At 46.2% G+C, this 13,904-nt stretch overlaps 1 protein-coding gene across 1 annotated transcript in view; it reads right to left on the reverse strand.

The window, feature by feature from the left end:
• Positions 1-13,904, reverse strand: part of EVC2 (EvC ciliary complex subunit 2) — a 119,208-nt gene that overhangs the window by 50,571 nt on the left and 54,733 nt on the right. The window contains exon 10 of the mRNA XM_082727465.1: positions 8,051-8,375. Coding sequence (XP_082583591.1) covers positions 8,051-8,375 — 325 coding nt within the window. The remainder of the gene's footprint in view (positions 1-8,050; positions 8,376-13,904) is intronic.

Below are 13,904 nucleotides of genomic sequence, written 5' to 3' on the forward strand. Positions count from 1 at the left end.
ATACAGGCACACACATGCATACATGCACAAGCAAATACACATGCACACAGCAACACAGTGCATAAACATCATGCACACATGCACAGAGCAGTGCATAGTGCATACACACGTGTACACATGCACAGCACATATATACATTCGCAGCACACAATGCATACACACATAAGCACATGCGCACACATGCATGAACAAAGTGCACATGCACATGGAAAATATACATGTACACAGCAACACACCAGTACATACACACATGCACATGTATATAGGTACACACATGCATACACATACGAGCACACAATATACATGCACATAGCAACACAGTGTGCACAGGTGCATACATGCATACACACATCAATGTATAGTGCACACACAGCACATATACACAAACAGCAGCACACAGTGCATACACATATGCACAACAACACACAGGAAACATATTCATGTGGAACACACACATGTCCCACACTGGCAATGATAAAGCCGCTAAGCTCTGAGAAATACTGCAGCACCCTGTCCTTCCCTGCTATCTTGTTTTTCAGAGCAGTCTCAAAGCAGAAAACTCACAGGGATAGAAATTTGCAAATCAAAACTGCCTGAAAATAGTCTGCAAAATGGAAACATTAACAGATCATGCTGTTAGACTCTCCCACTTATTTCCATCATCTTTTGCACTTGACTTAGTTGAAGAGAAAAATACCTGAAATCAAGCCGAAGTTGAGATGATTTGGGTAAGAAAGGAGGCAGAGTCATTAAGAAATGGCTCCTGGATGCCTGTAATGTGCTCAGGATGAATGTAGGAAGGAGGAGACATGCCAGCACTGGGTTCCTGGTACCTTCTCACTCCGGCTAGTGCAAAAGACTCGTGCCCCAGGAGGGGAGTGCAGTTAATTCCTCCTGGGAAAGAAGAGTTCTAAGACAGCCCCCTGATACCTGGCCTGTGCTGTCCACATTGTATAAATCCTCCCCCATTGAGTGTGGGCATAAACTCTGAATGTGACCGGACCATCAGCCCATGATCTGGTTATTACACGGTAAAAGTGAAGAGATCTTGATGATGTAATTGAGGTCCCTAATCAGTAGACACTGAGCTAGCCAGAGGAGAAATGATCCTGGGTCTGACTTAAGGAGGAACTGGGCCTTCCTGAACTGAGAAACATTCTCCTGCTGGCCTTGAAGAATTGAGAACAGCCTATGGAGAATGGAAACCTGCAGGAGCTGAGGGCCTCGGTCCACATTGCAAGGTAAGTTCCGTGCATAAATGAATGAGCTGGGATCAGGGCACTGAGCACCAGACAGCCCAAATGAAGCCCAGATTTCAGGCCTCTGAGACCATGCAGATAACCCAGCTAAGCTGTGTCCAGACTGCTGGCCAAAGAAAGAGATGGTAAGTGGGTGTTATTTTTAAGTTGCTGAATATGTGGCGATTTGGGACGCAGCCACAGTCCACGTCAGGTGAAGAAATACACGGTCCAAGGAGCTATGGGTTCTTCCCCAGCTCTCAGCAGTGCCAGGAGAGGAGAGGAGATGAAACCAAATCTTCAGGCTCCTCGTTCTAGAGTCCCACAGATGATGGACATGTTGGTGGAGCAAAGTCAAGGGAAAGTGTTTGTGTCCCTGAGGAGAAGGGCACAGCAATTCGAGGGGTCAAGGTCAAGAGACTATGGTCTCAGTGGCTGTGCAGGCTAAGTGGGAACCCAGGAAAGTCAGAGGGAGGTGAGGACAGAGGGAGAGGGCTATACTTCCTCCAGCTAATCAGGGACCAGAGCACCATATGCCCACTGACACTCAGGGTTGTCGGGGACCCACGTTGCTAAGCACCCAGACCTAAACCATCTCCACTTCCGATCACTCAAGAAGCCTCATAAAGGTGATTTCTAACTTCCCAGCTCCTTCGCCTTACCTTTCAATTTATTCAGAATCTGGCCCACAAAGAAGAGTGCTACTTTGAGAGGGCCCCCCAAAAGGCTGGCAGCCAACACATGACAATCCCTGCCCTCAGGGTACGGCACAGCCTCAGCCCCTAAGCTCCAGAACTCCCTCCTGCCCATAGCTCCAGGGGGGGTGGGGCGCCTCCCTGGTATTCATGGTTTGCCTCGGTCACCAGGAAACAACATGGCCTTTTTGCAAAGCTGATTTTATAAGCGGGATTGGATCAGACTTCTGTGAGTCACTCTTCTGGACAGAGTGGTTGTTCACAGCTTTTATCTGCAGTACAGAATGCGGTTCCCCCACAGCCAGGAGGGGGCCAGGCCCCTGACTCTGGGAGCTCAGGGACATTCTGCTGCTCAGGGAGGGTTTGGAACCCAGTGAGGCTGATTCATTCATCAATGTGACCTTCTCTCCTGGCAGTATGAAATTCGACAAGCCGCAAATCTCAATTTATTTTAATTAACAGGAATGAAAGATGGGGTGAGATCCATATAGCTTTTCACAGCCAGGACAAAAAGTGCACGTGCACACACGGAAATCCCAAGATAAAGTTATTTGTCCTTGTTTAGATTTATATTTCTGAAAAATAAGGCATGAGGCAATGATCTGCTTGTGTCATGGTTAAATACTCCCTAACACGAATTTATGATGGGGGCCCCCCTCAATTCCTCTACACTGGCCTCCTGAGGGGTCCAGAGACCTGCAGAAATGTGTTCACCCCCTGACCTATTTCAATCTCCCGGGGGCACAGATGAGAAGGCTATGCCATAAAGCAGGGGGACACCCACACCCTGCCACAAAGGGCCTCCAGGAGCAAGGCAACTTGTGGATGGAAGTTGAGAGACTGGTCCTGGTATGAGATCCATTAGGGAGTGGTGGAGAGTGGGGCAAAGTGGAGAACAAAGCCTGCCTATAGGGCCAGTCACAACTCAGCCCACCAAAGAGGGCTCTGCAGGAATTTGGACATAGGGCAGTACATCTCCCATTTCATGAGAAGCTGGAAGCCTGCATTTTTACATGAAGTCTTATACTGTAAATATTGGCAACAAATGTGCATTTTTAAAGACATACTGAAGTCATGGTCACAGACTCCAACTCCCCATTGAACTTTCGACTACAATGGACTTTACAGGGAAATGAGGCATGTTTATCCCCTGGTTTTCAGCACTCCCTAAAAAGTAACTTACCCTGTGGAGAGAATAGGGGGGAACATAGAATCAGAGGTCTGGGCCAGGTTGTTCCAGAGCAACTTGCCATTGTTGACTCTGCACCAACAAAAATGTGAGACTGCAACAGAAAATTGTGTCTGTACTAAATTATACTCCCGGTACTCAGTTTAGCAAGATGCCCAATTGTAAAAACTGTATCTCCAACTGCAGGATGGGGAAACTGAGACCCAGGAGGACCGAGCCAATGCACCTTCTGCAAGAAGAGAGTGAGGATCTGAACCCAAGCTGTCTCTGCACAGTCCAGGGTCACCAATACTCTCCCCAAGGCCTCTCAACAGAGACACACTTTGAAAACCCTATGAGATGACACAGGCATTTAAATGTGAACAGATTTCCTCTCTAATTAGTAGAATTCCTACACTCTAATCAAAAAACCCGATTCTGCTCAGTTTTCTTAAAAAATAAAAAATGAATGCTTGTTGGAGTAATATGTCCAAAATATTTCCTTACCTTTTATTTAAAGTTGACTATGATAAATATACAGATAAGTTACAAGGTCATTGGCAGTTTTGTAAGATGGAGTGGCTGACAAGGGCTGGAAGAGAAATACCTCTATTGACGTTGCCATTCAGATGCTACTTTTGGCAGCACATTGACTCAGATAAGGCGACTGGTCTAAACAGGGAGACCCATGGGACCCAGAGTGATGGTGGCCTCCTGCTGCAAGCCAGCAGACTGGGGTGTGGGGGCAGGTGCACAGGGAAGCAGGAGCACCCTGTCCCGCCATCCCTCCTCGTGGCCCTAAGACCAGTGCCAAGATTCGGGAAACACTTAAAACTACATTGTTCCAGGGAGCCTTTAGTTTGCTAAAGGCAGAAGCCCAGCAGGATGCATTACCCAGGCCCACAGCAGTGAGGGCGTATGACACACCATTGCACCACGCGGGTGGGCAGGTGCGGGGTGGGTGCATGCTGCCTGGGTCCTCGTCTTGGCCCCAGCCATGTGTCCACAGGTAGGGGACCTTCTCTGAATCTGTTTCCTAAGCTGGAAAAGTGGGATCCAGTCAATTCCCACCTCACCGAGGTGATGTGAAGATATGATGAGAAGGCCTGTGTAATGAGCTTAGAACAGTGGCCAAAACTTACATGTGAGAGCACTTACTACAATCACGTGATATTAAGTGAAAACATACAATTCTATAAACTGCATGCACCTGATTTTGTTTTTAAAAAAAGGTACGCAGAAGGTCAAAATATATGCTGAAATCGAACGATAGGAGTGGGGGTTGTCTTACTATCCTTCTATCTCCAGGGTCAGGTGCATAGCAGGAACTCAAAACCCAGACCAAAGGAATGTCTGTCTGCCTTGGATGGTGATGTGGGTTCTATATATTTTTTTTCCCGAGGTTTTTCTTTTTATGTTTTGGAACTGGAGTTGACAAGCTTTTCTCTAAAGGGCCGGATAAATATTTTAAGGCATGCCGGCCCCCTAGGGTTTGCTGTCACATATTCCTCTGCTTGTTTTGTTTTGTTTTGATTTTTTACAATCCTTTAAAAACATAAAAACCATTCTCCACCCAGAGGTCAGCCGGGCTCATAGGTCTAGTTGCTGACTCCTGTTTTCTAACACTTTCCAAGCAGGGACTGTGTCCACGAGAACAAAAGATATAACAAATTTGAGAAAAGAGAGTGAGAGACCATGAGATGGTTTAGGGGCTGTCACGGCGCTGTGCACTCCGCACGGTTTCTGAAGTGCCAGGCTCAGGGAGACTATGCATGGACCAATATAGTCATGGAGGGAAGTGGGCGGGGGGGGAGGTGGGTCAGCTGGCAGAACTCTGGTGGTGGAAAGAGTGTTCCCCACCCCCACTCCCCACCATGACACACAACCACATCCTAACCCAGAATCTGCGACTGAGGCTGTCGTGGAATGAGGATCTTTGCCGATGTAATTAAGATAAGGCACTTAGGAGATTACCATGGATTATTTGGGTGGGACCTAACTCCAAAGACAAGCAACCTTATTAGAGAAGAGATAGGCGGTCCCAAGATGGAAGACGGCCATGTGAGGACACGAAGTCAAGACAGGAGTGAGGCAGCGACCAGCCAAGGAACGCCTGGATCCACCAGAAGCTGGGAGAGACAAGAAAGGATGCGCCCCTAGAGACTTCAGAGGGGGCATGCCGGCGGACACCTGCATTTCGATCTTCCGGCCCCCAGAAATGTGAAAGAATCAAAATCTGTTGTTTTGAGCTATGAAATCTGTGGTCATTTGTTAAGAGCAACCACAGAGGGGTGCCTGTGTGGCTCAGTGGGTTAGAGCCTCTGCCTTCGGCTCAGGTCATGATCCCAGGGTCCTGGGATTGAGCCCTGAGTTTGGCTCTCTGCTCAGTGGGGAGCCTGCTTCCTCCTCTCTCTGCCTGCCTCTCTGCCTACTTGTGACCTCTCTCTATCTTTCTGTCAAATAAATAAATAAAATCTAAAAAAAAAAAAAAAAGAGTAACCACAGAAACTCATACGAGAGCCAAGCAGAAAACAAGCCTCACCCTCAAACGGGATCCATGTTAAGGTAAGGGGAACTGAATGCAAGGGAGAAGGTAGGGCTAAGACGGTATGAATCTTGCCTCTTTTGGTCTCTGCCCAATGTGTCTGTGTGAGGGCTGACAGCAGATGACCCGCTGAGAGCCATGAGTTGTCAGCCCTGTCAGTCCACCGGCAGGGGATATCTGTGCCGGCCAGCAGTCTGGGGAGCAGAAGTTAGCAGTTCAGAAGCCTATTTCCAAGCAGGTGTTAGACCTCCCCAAGATGACAGGTTTCCAGACCTGGAAATGCGGGCTCAAGCCACAGGGTCTGCACAAGTCCACTCTTTCATAGAAGAAGACAGAAATCAGGCTTGATTTGACACACTCAGGAAAAAACTCTGGCACGATTCCCTCAAGACAGAAACAGACGCATTTCTTAGAAAAATGAGACTTCATCTCTGATCAACAGAGGTCAGCCCTGAGAAACCTAAGGGGTCAGAACTCTCAGTTCTGAGCACTGTGCACTGAGCCTAGAGCAGCCCATGCCCCAGCAAGCTTTTCCTTCCTCTCCCAGCCAGCCGAGAGGGGGCGCCCTCAGCCTTGTAATTAGTCGTGCTAATTATACCCTTCAGGAGCAGAACTAGAATATACTGGAGTGGGAGTCCAGGTTTGTCTGACGGTGGAGCTGGTGCTAGAGGGCTCCAAGAGCTAGTAAAGTGCAGCCCAGATGGACACACACACACACACACACACACACACACACACACTCTGACATCACAGCCTCCCTGAACCATGCTTTCTGTGGATGCACTCTTCCATGAATGAAACCTTTTTACTCTCCCCGTGATGTCCCATGAAATGTGACATATGTGAACATATGTCTATTCTAGTATAACCGAATGAGGTCATGTCTTCTACACGTGAAGATGCTTCATTAAACTATGAACTTCATGAACCCAAGAACCATGTCTCATTTCCTCAGTACTTCACTGCTTAGTCCAGTGACCGAGAGGCAGACAGTGGTCAATAAAATCTTTCTAAATAAGTTTGGGATGGTTGGATGGACAAGTAGAAGAAAGAGTGGTGGGTATGTAGATGGACGGGTGGATGCACAGGTGAACAAAAGGAATGCAGGTTAAGGGAATGGTTGGGGGGGTGGTCGGATGGATGGACTATAGATGGACAAGTACATTGAAGAGTGGTAAGTGGATGAATGGATGGATGGATGGATAGATGGATGGTAGATGGGTGGAAGGAAGGGTGGTAGGTAAGATGAATGGGCAGATGTATAGACGGACAGACGGATGGAAGAGTGGTGGGTAGGTGAATGGATAGATGAATAGGTGAACTGATGGGTGACTGGACAAGGGGATGGGCAAATGGACAGGTGAACAGAAGGATGATAGGTAGAAGGATGGATGGATAGATGGATAGATGGACAGGTGGATGGAAGGGTGGTGGGTGGGTAGATGGATGGATGGACTGTAAATGGACAAGTACATGGAAGGGTGGTAGGTGGCTGGATGAACCGGTGGATGTTTGGATGGAAGGGTGGTAGGTAAATGGATGAGTGGATGTATATAGGTGGACAGGTGGATGGAAGAATGTGGGTGGGTGGGTGGATGGGTGAATGGACACGTAGATGGAAGGGTAATGAGTGGGTGGATGGAGGGATGGGTGGGTGGATGAGTGGATGGTTAGGTGAATGGGTGGATGGAAGAGTGGTAGGTGGATGAATGGATGGAAGTATAGATGGACAGGTGGATGGAAGCATAGTAGGTGAGTGAATGACTAGATGGATGGGTGAATGGATGGGTGAATAGATAGGTGGATGGACAGATGGATGGGTGGATGAGTGGGTGAAAGAATGATAGGTAGATGGATGCATGGATGGATGGATGAACTGCAGATGGACAAGTAGATGGAAGGGTGATAGGTGGATGGATAGATGGATGGGTGAATGGAAAGGTGGGATAGGTAGATGGACGGAAGAGTGTAGGTAGATGGGTGGATGGACAGATAGATGGTTGGATGGGTGGGTAGGAGAGTGGTAGGTGGATGGATAGATGGATGGGTGGATGGACAGGGGAACAGAAGCATGTGGAGGTAGATGGATAGATGTATAGATGGACAGGTTGGTCAAAGAGTGGTGGTTGGGAGGATGGAGAGAAGGACTGTAGATGGGACAAGTGGATGAAGGGTGGTAGGTGGAGGGGTGAACAGATGGATGGATGGACACGTGGATGCAAGAGTGGTGGGTGGGTGAATGGACAGATGAATGGCTGAATGACAGGTGGATGGAAGGGCAGGGAATGGGGGATGAAGAGATGGGTGACGAGGATGGCTGCGTGGGTGAATGGATGGAAGGATGAGCAGATGTATGAGAGAAAGCAGAGAGGCGAGTGAAACCCTCCTTTCGAAGCTGCCTTACCCTCTCACTGACTCGTTTCAGCAACTCCTCTGCCTCTTCCATCGCTGCCATCTCCCTCTGGTACTGGCTTTCTGTCTTCTTTCTCATTTCCAGGTCACATTCAGCCGTCAAGGCCACCATCTTCCGATCATACTCCTCTTGAATTTCTTTCTCTAGCAAGAGAAACTGCTTTTTGAAAACAGCACCCATCCTCCTCTCTACTTGGGGGGAGAGGTGGCCAGAGCTGGTCAGGTTCTTCAGCAAAAGGGCAATGATGTCTCTGCTGATTTGGGTTCGACAAGCCTCCAGGTCTGAGTCTGCCCGGTTCAGGGTTGCAATCTCCAGCCTGGGAGACACAAAAGTCAAGAGGACATGACTTATGAAGCCACAGCAGAAACCGAAGGTCCCTCAGAGCTCTGAGGTTTTTATTTCTTGTAGGTAAGGGCTTTCTTTTTCCCTTTTCCCTCCTCCTCTTCCTCCCTCCCTCCTGCTCCATTTAGGGAATCTGCAGGGTGCCCCACTGGAAACTGCAAGGAACAGAACTAATACAAGGCCTGGTCCTTGTCAACAAGTGAAAATAACAATAAGAAGGCTGAGGAAAAAATGGATAGTTAATATATTTGGAGGATTGTAAGCTGAAATTAATTTTTCTTTTTTTTTTTAATTAAAAATTAACTTATGGGTATAACCACTAAATGTAGTACGGTACCCTGGATGGGATCCTGGAAAAGGAAAAGTCATAAGGTCAACTATGGAAATCTGAATGAGGGCTGGGCTTCGATTAATCCTGGTGTATCACATTGGCTCACTGATTGTAGTAAGTGGCCTATCATCGTATAACATGTGAACAACAGGCAAATCTGAGTACAGGGTTTGTGGGAACTTTCCACACTAGCTTCCCAGTGTTTCTGTAAATCTGGAAGTGCTCTAAAAATAAATTGTACTCAAGAAATATCAATGGGATGTTTCACAGGGCCCAGGTTCTAGAACTTGATTGTGGCGGTGGTTGTATGACCATGTGTTTTATAGTCACAGATCAGACTATACCCTTAAGATGGGTGAATTTTATTTTATTTATTTTTTTTTTAAAGATTTTATTTATTTATTTATTTGACAGAGAGAAATCACAAGTAGATGGAGAGGCAGGCAGAGAGAGAGAGAGGGAAGCAGGCTCCCTGCCAAGCAGAGAGCCCGATGCGGGACTCGATCCCAGGACCCTGAGATCATGACCTGAGCCGAAGGCAGTGGCTTAACCCACTGAGCCACCCAGGCACCCAAGATGGGTGAATTTTAAAGTATGCTAATACCTTTATAATTATATTATAATTATATCTCTCTATATATAATAATTATATATCTATACAAACGTAAAATGATGCGCAGAAAAAAATTAATTTATATTCATGATTAAAAATACCTGGAAAATAAAGACAGAAAGATCTCACTCACTGTAACGCCAACATTTCAACAGAACCAGTGAATGCATTTGGTTGTATTTGCTTCCAATTTTTTTTTTTTTTTCTGTGCCTATGCTTTTCCATGGATGCATAGCCTTTACACAAAGGCAAGGACAATTCTGTCCATTTCTTTTCAATCAGCATTGTAACAGGTATCTTCTGGGGGTGTTTAAAAACTGTAAAGGTTGGGTGCCTGGGTGGCTCAGTTGGCCAAGGGTCTGCCTTTGGCTTAGGTCATGATCCCAGGGTCCTAGGGCTGAGTCCCCAGGTCCCTGCTCAGCAGGAGGTCTGCTTCTCCCTCTCCCTGTCCCCCCTCCTCCTGATCCTGTTCTGTCCATCTCTTATGCATACTCTCCCTCTCAAATAAATAAAAAATCTAAAAAAAAAAACAAAACTGGAAAGTTCTCCTTTACAATGGTTGCAAAATAATGGTTGCAAAATGGTTCACCTTGTGATGTCCCATGATTCATTTAAACTATTTTTCTAGTGTCACATATTTGGGTTACTTGAGAAACTCAAAACCTAAAATAATCTGGCAGTAACTATCTTCGTAAAGAGCTTTTGCTATTCACAATGATAATCTGCACGAGATCCACAAATGAAATCCCTGGATCAAATGTGAGCAACATTTCAAAGCCTTCTAGAATGTTCTGCCGAACTGCTTTCCAGAAAACTCCCCGAGCAAAGCAGTAGGATCCTTCTTTCACCACTCCCTCTACAATGCTTAAAAATCTTTGATAATTAGGTATGCCTGAGTGGCTCAGTTGGTTAAGCATCTGACTTCGGCTCGGGTCATGATCCCAGGGTCCCTGCTCAGCAGGGAGCCTGCTGCTCCCCCTGCTTGTGCTCTCTCGCTCCACCTCTCTGACAAATAAATAAAATCTTTAAAAAAAAAAATCTTTGAGGGGCGCCTGGGTGGCTCAGTGGGTTAAGCTGCTGCCTTCGGCTCAGGTCATGATCTCAGGGTCCTGGGATCAAGTCCCACATCGGGCTCTCTGCTCAGCAGCGAGCCTGCTTCCACTTCTCTCTCTATCTGCCTGCCTCTCTGCCTACTTGTGATCTCTGCCTATCAAATAAATAAATAAAATCTAAAAAAAAAAAAATCTTTGAAAATTTGATGGGAGAAAGTGGCATCTTATTGTAAAAAGATAAGTGTCTTAAGAAAACATTATTACAGAGATTGTCAACCATTTAAAAGTAGAGACAAGTACAAAAGTAATGACTCCCAATGCACTCATTACCCAACCTCAAAAACTGTCACAAGTTACCAAACTCATTTTTGTTACTCTCTTAATGTTGGAGCATTTTTTTTAAGATGCTTTTTGCATCTTTTTAAAAAATATATTTTATTTACTTATTTGAGAGAGAGACAGTGAGAAAGAGCATGAGTGAGGAGAAGGTGAGAGGGAGAAGCAGACTCCTCGTGTAGCTGGGAGCCCGATGCGGGACTCGATCCCGGGACTCCAGGATCATGACCTGAGCTGGAGGCAGTCGCTTTACCAACTGAGCCACCCAGGCACCCCAATGTTGAAGCATTTTTAAAAAGATTTTATTTATTTGACAGAGAGAGAGCACAAGCAGGGAGAATGGCAGGCAGAGGGAGAGGGAGAAGCAGGCTCAGTGCTGAGCAGGGAGCCTGATACGGGGTTGGATCCCAGGACTCCAGGGTTTGAGCTTTTTTTTTTTTTTTAATTAAATTTATTTATTTTCAGAAAAACAGTATTCGTTATTTTTTCACCACACCCAGTGCTCCATGCAATCCATGCCCTCTATAATGCCCACCACCTGGTACCCCAACCTCCCAAACACCTGCCACTTCAAACCCCTCAGATTGTTTTTCGGAGTCCATAGTCTCTTATGATTCACCTCCCCTTCCAATTTACCCCAACTCCCTTCTCCTCTCTAACTCCCCATGTCCTCCATGATATTTGTTATGCTCCACAAATAAGTGAAACCATATGATAATTGACTCTCTCTGCTTGACTTAGCTTTTTAAAGCAAATCCCATTACTTGTAAATTCCTCAGTGTGCACCTTTAGCCATCAAGGATATAAGCCTATATAAGCATGTGTATATGTATATCAACGTGTGTGTATCTATTTTGCCTAACCTTGATGTCATGATTATACCATATATATTATCAATCATATTGAAAATATTAACAGTAACTCCAATAATTAATAGCCGTCATTAGTCAAATGATTTCAAATGTGTCAAAATGATTTTTACAGTTGGAAATTTCATTCAAGAACCAAACAAGATCCCCCAGTGTCAGTTAAGTCCACTTTATTCTGGCCCCCCAACCCTGTTTCTCTTTTATGCCACAGATCTGTTGGAGAGGCTGGGCTATTTATCCTGCAGAATGCCCCCCCCCCATTCTGGGTTTGGTGGATTCCTTTCACAGGGTGTCAATGTTCCTCTAGCCTCTGTATATCCTGTAAAGTCTTAGTTGGATCTTAGGTCTTGATTAGAATCAGACTTAATCTGCTGTCCAAAATACCCCGTAAGTGGTACGTGTGCTTCCTATCTAATCAGAGGGCGGGTCACTACTAAGATCAGTAGGTTCAAGGCGGGTCAACATGATCTGTTGAAATCTATCCACTTTCACCTAACGGCTTTAACATCCACGTGTAACTGTCACTTAAACCCACGATTTCATTAGGGGTTGAAAAATGCACATTTTCTAATTCTATCCCTACCACATTCTTAAAGCTGAGATTCTTCCATAATCCAGTTACTCTGACATAAAGTCTATAGACAGAAGGGATGTTTGAGCCTTTGCTAATGATGGTTGGTTGTCATAGCAACTTCCAATGGTAATGAACGAGTGTGGGCCTATTATTTTGTTGTTGTTGTTGTTGTTGTTTTGGTTTGGTTTGGTTTGGTTTGGTTTGCTATGAGAGGAAAAGATGGATAAACTTTGGCCAAGTCCCTAAGAGAGTCTGAGCTCGGGATCACCTTTACCTGGAAAACCCATAAGGGGAAGAACATCAAATATGTTACAGGCAGCATGGCTTAGGGGGGACATGACAGCTGATTGGTAGATCACTTTGGGATGGGAGGACTTGAAAGCAAAGCAAAGATGTCCATGGACATCTAACAGGGAAGAGTGAGGTGACACTGGGATCTGGGCGTGTCCCTTGTGGGAACCCTGGATGTTCAGTCTGTGAGTTGTTACAGCAGATTCGGGCACCCCAGGGGGATGAAGCTTTTAAGACAAGAAAGCTCCCACACCTGCCTGAGGTGGATTACATCTCCTTTACAGCTGAGCTGTGTCACGTGGGGAAAAACCATGCACAGTGTGACCTGGGGCAAGGGCACCCATGGAAGGTTGCCTGGCGTCCTCACAGCAAGCCATGTTCCTACCCTCCAGCCATGTGCATACAGGGGGTGAAGGTGGGGCTTATGGGAATCTTCCAAGTCCAAGGGTTTATTCAGCTGGAACATTCCATGCCTCTGCACAGTATTGCTATGAAATTACAGATTTTTATAGATTTAGTGGGTTTCAATCGAATGCAGGTATTATTCTTTTCAATGCTCAGATTTTTCCATCTTAGGTCAGACCAGCTCCTGTGTCCTTTGGACACAACCCAATTAGTCTAGTTTTAAACAACAGCTCATGCACCTCATCTTTCATTTTCCCCACAAGTACTTACTGAACATCACACGCGCAGAGTGTCCCGGGTCACAAAGCAAGAGGAAAGCACAAGAGATGCTCTGGGCACAGTACGCATGGTTAAATGTTCAATGAACCAATGTTCCAAAGGCTCAGGAAAAAAAAAAAAAAAGACTTCTCTACTGAGACAGACACAGTAGATCTAATCTTTAAGGATGCGTCTCATGGCAGGCAAAATAATGGTCCCCTGAAGATGTCCACATCCTAATCCTCAGAATCTCCAACTAGCACCGGGTTACACAGCAAAGAAGAAACAATGTTGCTTGTCAGCTGACCTTGACCACAGAAATAGGACTAATAAGGGTCTCTACCAGGGAGGGGAGGGAGCAGAAGACAGGTAGGATCAGAAGGAGAAGGGAGGGAGGAGCAGGGGTGGGCGGAATCATCGTCAGCTTCAAAGAGGAAGGAGTGGCTTGTGCCAGCGAGAGGGTGGGTCTCAAGGAGCTGGAAAAGACAAGGAAACGAAGTGTCCCCTAGAGCTGACATCCTGATTTTTCTTGGTGAGGCCCGTTTGGGACTATGACCTCCAGAACCGTAAGACAAGGCCCTTGTGTTGTTGTAAGCCACCAAGTTTGTGGGCGTTTGTGACTGCTGAATATGAAACTCATACACCTTGCCCAAGCCCGCCCTCCCTCATTCATGCATTGATTCATTGATTAACTTGCACAAGAAAATCTTGGGGCTGCATGTTGGGTAAACTGCAAGTGCTTTACCGGGAGCACGGGGGCTGGGATGAACAGAT

This window comes from Mustela nivalis (assembly GCF_964662115.1).
Source record: "Mustela nivalis genome assembly, chromosome: 4".
Classification (NCBI taxonomy): domain Eukaryota; kingdom Metazoa; phylum Chordata; class Mammalia; order Carnivora; family Mustelidae; genus Mustela; species Mustela nivalis.